The sequence below is a fragment of the Thamnophis elegans genome, chromosome 8 (genome assembly GCF_009769535.1).
Source record: "Thamnophis elegans isolate rThaEle1 chromosome 8, rThaEle1.pri, whole genome shotgun sequence".
NCBI lineage: Eukaryota > Metazoa > Chordata > Lepidosauria > Squamata > Colubridae > Thamnophis > Thamnophis elegans.
The window spans coordinates 65,369,234-65,381,368 of NC_045548.1; the positions used below are offsets into that span (position 1 = coordinate 65,369,234).

General features: G+C 41.0%; 1 protein-coding gene across 1 annotated transcript in view; it reads right to left on the bottom strand.

Annotated features, from left to right (window-relative positions):
* Window positions 1-1,360: 1,360 nt before the first annotated feature.
* SNTB1 (syntrophin beta 1) overlaps window positions 1,361-12,135 on the bottom strand; it is a 130,951-nt gene continuing 120,176 nt past the window's right edge. The window contains exons 5-7 of the mRNA XM_032223367.1: window positions 9,557-9,753; window positions 6,851-7,041; window positions 1,361-4,952 (exon numbers count right to left, since the gene is read on the bottom strand). Of these exons, the coding sequence (XP_032079258.1) occupies window positions 4,860-4,952; window positions 6,851-7,041; window positions 9,557-9,753 (481 nt within the window). The 3' untranslated portion in view covers window positions 1,361-4,859. The remainder of the gene's footprint in view (window positions 4,953-6,850; window positions 7,042-9,556; window positions 9,754-12,135) is intronic.

The following is a 12,135-nucleotide window of genomic DNA, read 5'->3' on the forward strand; positions in this document are numbered from 1 at the left end:
TCTTAAGTTATCTTTCGTGTCTGCATGATTTGAACATTGCTTAGCTCTGCAAACGTAAATTCTCTATTGATGTATATTCAAATGTGCAGAATGTCTGGTTAAATTAGGTAGTGGTTTGTTTAAACTTAAAAATATTGCTTAGCAAGTACTTTTTAAAACCAGACATTTCCATCATTTTAAAGGTGTGGGACACATGAAATTCTAGAAATACCATGACTGTCAGGAAAAACTACTTTGAGAGTGGTTGCAAATTACCGCTCACTCACTTTACAAGACAGTAAACTATCCAGATTAAAAGGTAAGCAACATTATCAAGGTCTTAGAAAAAAAAATGTAGAAAAAGTCAAAACACGAAAAATTTAAATTCAATTCTTTCCCTGAATTGTTCTCTATCTCTCATTCCATCCTTCAAGTATAATTCTGACAAGTGCTCTATTCAAATATATCGGCATGTTTTGCCATTCTTGAATTTATAGATTTATATTTTTGTGAAATGCCATGAGATTGATACTCCTTTCAATGAACTAAACTATTGAACCAGTAGTACTTTAGTAAGAGAACTTACCTGGAAGAATTGTTCCCATCCTGTGAAATCAGTACTTCTCTGTTTTATACAAATTTTAGCAGACTAAAACCATTGAACAAAAATCAGTGACCTTATCAAATAAATTATCACTTCACGAAGAAAAATCCAATAAATGACTTTATTAAATATAGTCGTTTTTTTCTCCCTCTTGAAAATATAAATATTGTAGATTAAATTCTTATAAATCTGGGGTAGTTCCATTTAATTCATTCTATCAACCACATCTAAAGTAACGGCGTCTAGAGTCATTCAAAATCTGTATTTGACTACATATATATATATATATGTATATATATGTATATGTATGTATGTATGTATATGTATGTATATATATTAGTGTCACAACCCCTGGTATGCCCCAATTATGGGAGGAAGCTAACTGCTTCCATTATCTGTCAATCGGCTCGTCACAAGAGTCCATCACGACAGAAACCCAATACAACATACATACATACATACATATATATATAAATTAGTTATTCACTTCTTCATGTTGTGATTTGAGCACCGTACAATACGTGATATAACTAATGAATTAATCCTGATTATATACAAAGCAGATATAGTTATAATATTCCAGTGGAGGGGTGTTAGGTATCGAAAATAGCAGTACAATGGAATTTACATATGCATGAACGTTTCCTAAAGTACACAATATTCTACTTTATGCTCTGGCTTTTGCTCATTCACAATAATAAATACTGCCATGGAAGGAACTTGAAAATCCTGCTACATTGGAAAGGGTTATTTGAGATTCCTTATTTTTTTTCCACAAAATGCCATTTAAATCAAAAATGTTGTACGTCATCCATTCACGGACAGACAAAAACCAATGGAAAGTCCATATCTGCAAAAATATATTTATTTTAAAGTAGAGACGCCTCTGTATATGGAGATATAGATATATAGATACATTTAAAGCTCCAAATGAAATAAAAATGAAGCTTAGGCACAAACTGGGCACATGGTGATAATGTAGGCTCAAAATCAAGCAGCTTTTTATTAAGTTAATTTTATATTACTAACTAAATACTAGGAAAGAAATTATACGGAAGATATTCCATGGCAATCGGTTATTTTATAGAACTACCCAAAAAAATTCTCCGTGTGTAAAATCTTAGCTGGTTAACAGCTCAATCTTGGGTTTTAAAAATTTCCAACCTTTCAAATATTCCAAAGTTTACCTTAATCGCATTTAAGAATTAGCAGGGCGGCCTTTATGAATCCTATTTATTCTCCCAATCAAATTACCTTGAAACCTAGATTGATTACTTCAGGGACTATATAATGCTGCTGAGAATTTTCTTCAAATGCAGCTGAAAGCAAGCATAACTTACGCATTTACACTTTGCTTCCAGTTTTTGCTATCCTTATAACGATTTATTTTATTTATTTGTAACCAGTAGCATGGATTCAGGTTGAAAATTCAGGAGCATTTTCCCAACTGACCACATATATCTAAGCAACCTTAAAAAACATACTTATTTACTATGGCCAATAAACAAACAAACAAAAAACACAACTGCATTAATCTGTGTCTCTGGGCATCCATATAGCAAACAAGGGGATGGGTTTTTTGGCCTTTTGATGTAGACATTAAGCTTTTAATATTGATGTATCTGACAGTCATTTAGCCGATTATTAAGCAAAGCAGGATTGGACATGGCTTGTACCTGGGTGGAAAAAAACCACAAAGAAAGGTCTATTGCTGGAGATCAGACTGGTGAAAGCATTTGAGAAGACAACAGTTCAGGTACTCCTTGACTTATGACTGTAATGGAGCCTGTTCATCATAAGTACTATAAGTCATGATGATGGTGACATGAGTCACCCACACGACCGACTCAATTTTATGTTTTATGGCGGCCGTTTAGTGACCACAACTATCGTGAATTGAACCGATGTTTTGCTGTGGGCCAGTTTTGCTAAAAATGGAATGCCAGTTTTCAGCAAAAGCATTGTAAAACATGGCCATGTGATCATGGGATGCTGCAAATGACCTTAATTATGGCTTGACTGCCAAGTGCCTGAAGTGCAGTCACGTGACTGCCGGGGCGGTGGCCTTTAGAACTTCACAGGGTCATGTGTACTCCTGGGCGTAAGCCGAGGACTACCTGTATATCCATATTGCAGCCAAGAAGAGTACATGGACGTTATCTATGAAGTTGAGTGCAACTTTAAGGAGACTCTATTTCTGTAGACCATATGAAAACAGTGTTAAAAAGACACTTCAACCGCCCTTCCGTCTGCTGCTGCTGTGATGGGATTGCCCTCGTTCTCCAGAATGAGGCGGAAAGAAAAGATCCTTGATGTGACTTGGGTTTTAATCCAGTGAATGCCAGTCACCAGGATGAAGCGCTGCTGCTAAGGTTTCAACCTACGCCAAGTTTCAGAGCTATAGACCACAACGTTCAGATGCCTATTAACTACCCCAACACAAAATTTAAGATCTCAACCAGTTAAGACTTGAGCAGCTTCAGGATTCTTCTAGTTAAACCTTGTTAAGGGCATCCAAAGGTGCTTTTTCAAGAGGCAACTGGGCTTTCTGGTTTTTTCTTTGCTTCTGTATCCTCTCTATCCATACTTCTTTAGCATCCTCCTCTGTCTCCTGGCAGCTGCTTCCATCTTCTTCCTCATTACAAAACCTTCTCCTTTGCCTTAGAAGGGCCGAGAGCCAAATGTTGCAGATGGGTTTGTTGCAAAGCGCAAGGGAATTGCAAGCCATAAAACGAGGGAGCCAAAATTCCACTGACCACATCACATGCGAACTAAAAGTTCAGCCAACTTGGGACTAATTTGAAATGCATTTCCTCTTTTCGAGATGTTTTATCGTTCCCATCACTTTTACTGTACTTCCACTGTAATGTTTTAAAATGCATTGGGTACGCCAGATTCCACCTCCCTCCCCCCTTCACAAGTTATAATCGTTAACGGAACAATCGCAATCTTATAAAACTTAAGGTTATTTGGATGTCATCAATTTTGAATGAGCTTTGTTTTTTTTCCCCAGCAAATTCTCCAATGTGCCCTGAGTCTATGGTGTACGTCACGGGTGTCAAATTTGACCACGTCACGTGACGTATCGCAACATATCACAATGTTTTTTGCCATTGCAGAGCCGGGGCAGATGTGGCCTGCACGTGACACATCTGGCCTGCAGGCTGCCAGTTTGACACCCTTTGTCTGTGCTATCTAGCGATATTTTTTTTTGCTCCAAGTGTGCCCACTCAAGAGTTCCTTTTTATGGCTGGATTGAATCAGTCAGCAAACTAAGTCTGTCTACAGCAGGATTTCCCAAACTTGACATCTTTAAGACAACTGGACTTCAACTCCCAGAATTCCCCAGCCCCAGGGAATTCTGGGAGTTGAAACCTATGTGTCTTAAAGTTGCCAAGACTGGGAAATACAGCAACTTGAGCTCTGCCCATACAGATTGCTATGCTTATTAATGGGGGAAAAAATTAGAGTGGATTGCACATCCACCTCATCTCTCAAACAACCAAATCACTATCTTGCACATAGATATTTTCTTTTGTGCTTTTTGAAAACCGAAATATAGTTTAGTGAGAGGGGGGGGGGGGAATCTAAAGTACATAGAGTTCATTTTTAAAACCCTTATTTTTGATGGTAACTCTCTACTTAGCTTTTACTTTTTAGTGGCTTTCAAATTTCCTACTCTCTGGGATTTCTATCCACAACAGTTTCTCTGCAGTTTGCAAAGGATTTGGAATATGTTACCAGTTTACAAAAAGAGCCCGATCTACTAGAGGTAAATACAGAGTAGATTTTAAAGGATGGGGGAAACGATAAAGGGGAGAAGGGAAAAACTTTGCATTCACAGAAGCTACTCTACCATCACCGATCTTTTCATTGAAAAATTGCTGAATCTTCTAGGGAAGCCCTGGCATTCTCAAAACCCAAGATGGAGCGGACTGCTCTAAAATCATACATAGAGGCACACTTATGAGTATGAAACGTCATCATACAGCATTCATCTCTTACTTCTTAATTACTCAATGTTGACTTTATTCAGAGCAATCAATGTTGTTTCCCTTGCAACATATGTTTTAGTCGATGACTCTTATTCTTCAGAGCCCTATTATTTTATTTGATCAAAACATTGACTTTGCCCCATATTTGAACTTCAGGTCATTTGCAGAAGAGTTCACATGTTCTCCTAGTAGCTCCCAGTGTTGACAACATGTTGGGAGAGTTGGACTCGAGTAGTTCCACTTTGTTCGTTTTTTTTGTTCTTGCCAATGACAGACAGAATTTATGCTACCAATCCAAGTCTTGTAATCTTGGCAAAAAGGAATGAATGAATGATGAATACAATCGGCTTTGGACAGGAATGAAGGTCCAGTTGCTGAAATCAGAGAACAAAGAGACAAGGAGTTATTGTATGTGGCTAATTCTGGACCATCATCAAAACATAAAAAAACATAAGTGGGAATATTTTGGACGTATGATGAGACACCCAGAAAAATACAGCACATTTCACTTAATCCTGCAAAGAAAGACTGAAGGCAAATGAGGTCCAGGCAGAACAACAACATCATGGCTTCAAAATCTAAAGGACTGGTTTGGACAAAACTCAACAGCACTTTTTGGGGCGGTTGTTGATAAAAATAGGATCGCCAACATGATTGCCAACGTCCAATGATGGATATGGCACAAGAAGAAGAATTCTGGGCTGGGTCCAGAATTGTTGCCCAAGCCATCAAATATTTTCGTTTGAAATATAGCATTATTTTTCAGCATTGTGACTGAAGCTTGGGCAAATACAGTGATACGTCAGTATTCGACTGCTTCAAAACGCGTTGAATTTCGTTCTCGACGCATTTTGACATGAAAATGTTGTCCCAGTACTCGGCCTTTGTTTAATACTTGGCATCCTGTTCTAGGAAGAGGGGGACAGCTGTGGGGAACAGACAGGAAGTCAGCCATGCTGGGAAGGTTGCTGCAAAAGGAGGGAGAAGGCCACAGACAGCGGACAGGAAATTGGCCATGCTTGGAAGGTCGAGATAGGAAAAGGGACAGAAAATTCTTCCCAGCCAACACAAAGGCTCATATGATAGCAATAGCACTTATATACCGCTTCATAGTGCTTTTGCAGCTCTCGAAGCAGTTTACAGAGTCAGCCTATTGCCCCCAACAATCTGGGTCCTCATTTTACCCACCTCAGAAGGATGGAAGTCTGAGTCAACCTTGAGCCGGTGAGATTTGAACTGCAGCTAGCAGTGAGCTGAAGTAGCCTGCAGAACTGCACTCTAACCAGTGTGCCATCTCGGTCACATGGTTTGTTTGGGATTTGTCCATTTTAGTTCCTGTCACACCTTCCAGAACCAACTAAAGCCAAGTCCCGAGGTCCCACTGCATCAGCATTTTGAGGTTCCAATAGATCATTTAATGGAATAATCCAGGCATGTTACATCAGGAATGATTTTAAAAGACAGAAAGAAGTGCAGTATCAAAGCCATCACCAGATAAGTGGCCCTTGAGCCCTGGCCCAAGAAAATAACTTGGAAAAAAAAAGTCTCAAACAAGTCCCTCACTAGATAAAGGAAATAACACATTTAAACTTGCAAAATTCAGTTACTATATCTGATTCAGAAAAAGTAGCCCTGATCTTGGGATCTCTTAAAGGCTATGCATTTCCTTTATGTGACAAAAAAGGGGCCCGTTTTCTGCTCTTCCTTGCCCCCCCCCCCAGCACTCTACAAGCCTAAAGAGTATTCATGCCCTTTTTTGGGGGGAAAAACAGGTCCGTTTTTGCGAAAAACGGACCATTTTCAGAACGTCGGCAGAGTGAAAAAACTTTTTTTAAAAATTTGCCTCTTCAACACCTTGGTGTGTCTTATACTTCGAAAAATACGGTAGGTGAAAACCATGAGACTTCAGACTCGGTTTTCACCAGATATGTACCGATATGATATTTCCAATAAAGCTATTCTTTGAGGAATTCACCTGCTTTGGAGTTTTTGCTTGCAATAGATCTATTCCTTGGAATCCTGAGAGACATTTTCTATGGAATGGAGAAAATTCTTCTTTTGTTTTATAATGCGGAGAATATCCATAGGTAATAATTGTAACCATGCAAGGGACAATTCATTAATGACTAGTAATGCTGACATGAAATGTGATTTTCCCGCTTCATGGAACAGCTAATCTGTGAGGATTGTGTTTTCTAATAATCAGATGCTACAAATGATAACCATCTTCATCCCCAGCTACGTTGAAAAACAAACAACCCAACACACTTACAATTTCACCTTCCTTCCCTCCAAAGTCCAAATAGAGCAGCCGAATCCCATCATCTGAAGATGATTTTAGCTTCTCGTAGGGATACTGGAAGATGGTTTTGGGAAAGGCACCAACTTGGGGTTCGGTGATGAGGGAAAATCCATGGTCATAATGGATGGTCAAACGGCACTCCTGGTTTTTGTACATGCAAGCTGAAGGAGGGAACAAGAACAAACAGGATTTATGGCACTTTAGAAGAATGATATTGCTAATAAAAGATTATGAGGCCACTCCGATGCTGGTAGTAGCTTGGGGATTAATAGGAATGCTAATGAGTTCCCTGCTAATTGGAAAGAAGTTCCAGTGATTGTTAACAATGAGGTTAATATAGCACAAAGGTTTCAGCACAGCTGACTGTGCACCATTAAAACATGGTAAGATCCATAGTGTAATACCAATTGCTGTCTGTGTTTAATTAAAAAGGGAGTTGGGTATCTTATAACATCCCTGAATCAGGTTTATCAACCTTGGGGAAAATACACAGTCAAGGACATGGAGTAAAGTGTAAACTTTCAGTGAGTAAGAGGTATTTAGCCACTTGGTCTTGCTTTTCAAAATTTCTGGATGCAAAGCAGAGGTGGGTTCCTACCAGTTCGCACCTATTTGGTAGAACCGGTTAGAAGAGGTTCCACCAGTGGACCCGGAAAGCAGGCCCCACCTACAGAAGAGGTTCCAAAAATTTTTGAAACCCACCACTGGTCCTTGGATATGATTATTCTATGCTATCATGCTCATATTTATAAACCTCAGTGCCTCTGTGAAATGTAAGGATGGCTACTGCGTTTGTGGTGCAATCAGAACATTGCGTGTGTTGAAGTTGTTTTAACGCAAACCAAAGATGCCTTTTAAAAAACAAGTTTACATCATATTCTTAGGCATGCCAGTGCTGTGTGTGAGGGAATTTAAGGTGGTTCTGACAAGTGTCGTTAGCATCTTCATATCCAGTCACATGGGCGGCAAGCCACTCCCATCCGGTCACATGGGTGGCAAGCCACTCCCACAAAGGAGGCCACACCCACAGAGTAGGTTCGAACAATTTTTGAAACTCACCACTGATGCAAAGACTCTTGTGATAGCCAAGGATTTACTGATAAACATTACATTTATGTTCCTTAACAGGGGGAGTGAGCGTTCTTGTCCTCATTTGTCCGACGTCATCTCAAAAGGACCAACTTGTGAGGAGGTTGAGATACTGACTGCCTCAAAGCAACTTATATAAGCTGTATAATGAAGTGTCAGGTTTAGAGCTTTATGTCACAGATGGAAGGTCAATCCACCCTACGAAACTCTTTCTTGACTCTTCTTCTTGAACCTACCGTGTTTCCCCAAAAATAAGACAGGGTGTTCTTTTCTTTTGGAACCACCCCCCTCCCCGAAATAAGGACTTGGCCTTATTTTGGGGTAGGTCTTATTATTTTTGAGGTGCAGGAGTTGGCGAGTGTGGTCACCTCATGGTTGCTACGTTGCAATATTTTTTGGGGGAGGGCTTATTTATACAAATTGATACAATAGCAGAGTTGGAAGGGACCTCGGAGGTCTTCTAGTCCAACCCCCTGCCTAGGCAGAAAACCCTACACTATTTCAGACAAATGGCTATCCAACATCTTAAAGACTTCCAGTGTTGGGGCATTCACAACTTCTGGAGGCAAGCTGTTCCACTGATTCATTGTTCTAACTGTCAGGAAATTTCTCCTCAGTTCTAAGCTGCTTCTCTCCTTGATTAGTTTCCATCCATTGCTTCTTGTTCTGCCCTCAGATGCCTTGGAGAATAGTTTGACTCCCTCTTCTTTGTGGCAACCCCTGAGATATTGGAACACTGCTGTCATGTCTCCCCTAGCCCCTCCCCTATTTTCGGGGGCTTATTTTAGCGCATGGACTCAAAAGCCCGATTGGGCTTATTATCTGGGGTGGTCTTATCTTCGGGGAAACAGGGTATAAGAGTCACCTTCTGGTTCTGGTTCTCTGACCAGGCCATTCCAGGAATTAGGACTAGGCCAATTGTTCTGCTCTCAATTTCTCCTCAATGTCCATCTCTCATCAGGCTGCCTGAATTGTTTTAATCTCCAGAAAAACTGTTGTTGACTTTAGTCTTTCCTCCTCCCACCCTCTTCTTCTTTCTATCTTTTAAAGTGAAACTCTGAGACCAGACCACTGATCAAAGGATTTAAACAAAACAACAGCCCAGGCTAGCACTGTTAAAAGGATCTGCTATCTAGTATGAGCAACAGATGTTGGATGGAGTTGATTTTGCTTCTTAGCCAATTCCTCCAAACTGCAAAAGAATCCTTTCAACTTCTATTACAGTGGTGGGTTCCTACTGGTTTGGCCGAAATCGGTAGTGGTTTGGCGGCCTGGGTCGCTGGAACCGGCAGTGACCCAGGCCTGCCATGCCTCCGAACCGGTTTTCCTGGCAGCACCATAGGGCACCGCCACCTTGTTTTTGGCTTCTGCGCATGCGCAGAACAATTTTTATTGTACTGTCCATGCACACGCAGTATGAATCAAGTGTATGCGTAGCGCATCCACAAACCGGCAGTAGTGGCTGCCGGAACCCACCCCTGCTCTATTGATACGGTCTCTGTTTTGCTACTGGCAGAAATCAGAGAAGGTCCACCAAGATTTCTCCTGCTCTGGGAGAACTTGATCGCCTCTGTGCTGTTGATTTACCGGTTGTGACTTCCACAGAGAGCTCAGCGGCGTTGTGGCAACCTTGAACTAGGCTCCGGGTCCACAGTGAAAGGTCTCTGCTAGTCTCGGTTTTGAAAAGATGGCTCTCAATCCCTTGTTGTGTGCCTGTTCGAGTGGCAAACGACAAATCTACGCCAGACTGTGGAGAGCCCTTCCCGGGTCCCGAATGTACCAACCTGAAAACAAATGCGAGAATCAACACATGTTGTTAGGGAAACAATCTTTAGTGGGAGAAAGACAATTTCACTGATGATCCTCTATGTGTCTACCATTTGTTCATTTGCATTTCTAGGAAACTTTTCCTTGTGACTAATCAAAATCCTTTTCCTAAAATTTTAATCCTAACAAAAAGCAACATTTCCATGTCCTTCTTTCCTTCCTATTTTTATAATATATAAATGTCCTTCTTTCCTTCCTATTTTTATAATATATAAATCTTCAATCATACTTCACGTCTGATGGGTATTATTGCCCTATCTGGAAAAAAGAAGCTACTAGGGGAAAAAAGACCCCATCCCATTTTTGCAATATATTATCTTGTTTACTGAGGGATGCGGTGGCTCAGTGGCTAAGATGCTGAGCTTGTCGATCAGAAAATTGGTAGTTCAGTGGTTCAAATCCCTAGCGCATAATGGAGTGAGCTCCCGTTACTTGTTCCAGCTTCTGCCAACCTAGCAGTTCGAAAGCATGTAAAAATGCAAGTAGAAAAATAGGAACCACCTTTGGTGGGAAGGTAACAGCGCTCTGTGTGCCTTCGGCATTTAATCATGCTTGCCACATGACAACGGAGACGTTTTTGGATAGTGCTGGCTCTTTGGCTATGAAATGGAAATGAGGACCGCCCCCTAGAGTCAGGAACAACTAGCACATATGTGCGAGGGGAACCTTTACCTTTATATCTTATTTACTACGGGTTTCTTCCCCCAAAAGATCATGTCAAAGAAGCAACTAGGAAGACGTAACTGAAACAGCTTGGTAGCCATTGTAGTTGAAACATTTTTTATGCATTCAGGGATTTAAATTATTTGCTACACATAGGTTGAACAGCATCGGGGGGAAAACTGAGCATTTATGAACCTGTACAGATAAAGGTATCAGAGGCCATTTCAAGGTAACTGAACAAAGGATTCAGAGTACAGAGAAAAGAGAGGGGTTGGATGAGGGAGCTGATGAGAGTTTTCGCCCACAAAGTTCTCCCAGCTGGAGATGATTTGCCAGGTCAAAGGAGCCTTTTAATGGATTGTGATGTGCATTTAAGAGCCAGCAGGATCTAGCAGGCCACAGCAGGTGGCAGTATCTGGCCATCTTTTCCTGCCTGGCAGTCATATAGGGTCAAACTTGGTTGTTGGTACATAGTTATGTATTAAGTGCACTTGATTTATACCTGCCTTTCTGCTCTGACAAATATGCAAAGCATCCAATAATATGCGGACCAAATATAAAAAGTTTTAAAATTCCACGCTAACAAGGACGTCAACAACAGTTGTTGAGAATTGAGGCATCTTCGCAGATTTCCTATGGGGGGGAAGTGGAATAAATATTTCATATTTTGCACCGTTGTACAGTTCTGGGATCGTGTGATCAGCTTTTGCAACCTTCCCAGCTGGTGTCCAACAAGCAACGTCAAAACGAGATTTGGAGGGGGGGAGCGTGAGAGTTGTTTAATGACTGCATGATTCACTTAACAACTGCAGTTCTCCCATCTCCCCCCCCCCCAAATCTCGCTTTGACTTTGCTTGTTGGAAACCAACTGGGAAGGTTACAAATGCAATTGCTGTTAAACCTTAACAACTGTGGCAAAAAAAGGGATTGTAAAATGGGGCAAAACTCGCTTAACAACTGCCTTGCTTAGCAGCAAAAAATTTAACATCACTTGTGATCCTGAGTCAAGGGCGAGTTGTATCTAAAATAGCTGAAAATTGGGATTCTGACGTAACTGATTATGACAATACACAGCAGGCTGGCGGGATGAATTTTTCAAAGATGAAACTTCATCTCGCGATGTATATTTCCAGCCCCCCCCCCCACTTCAGACAGGTGCGTGCTGCTTGTGGCAACTTAGTTGTTCTTTTCTAAGTAGTTGTCCTAAGATAACCTCCCGGTCTATAGAAACAGGGAACTGGATACCACAGACATTTCACTAGCCTGTGGGGCTGTTCAGAGGTTGCAAAGTTTCTCAGGTTTCTTGTGTGGTTTCCAGAACAAAACAAATACAGGGTCAGGCATAGTGTGTCTGACAGGTCCTGGGAATCCAAGATAATAAAAACTGCAGTCCAATTAAACATGCATTATTAGGATTGGGGGCAGAGTTTCAGCCGATTCCTTGGTTTCAAGCAGTGGTAAAATCCAAATTTTTTTTTTACTCCTGGTTCTCTGGGCGTGGCTTGGTGTGGCATGGTGGGCATGGCAGGGCAAGGATACTGCAAAAATCTCCATTCTGATGCCAGCCAGAGGTGGCATTTGCCGGTTCTCCGAACTACTCAAAATTTCCGCGACTGGTTCTCTAGAACCTGCTGGATTTCACACCCCTGGTTTCAAGCCATCAAGCTGGTTTTAAA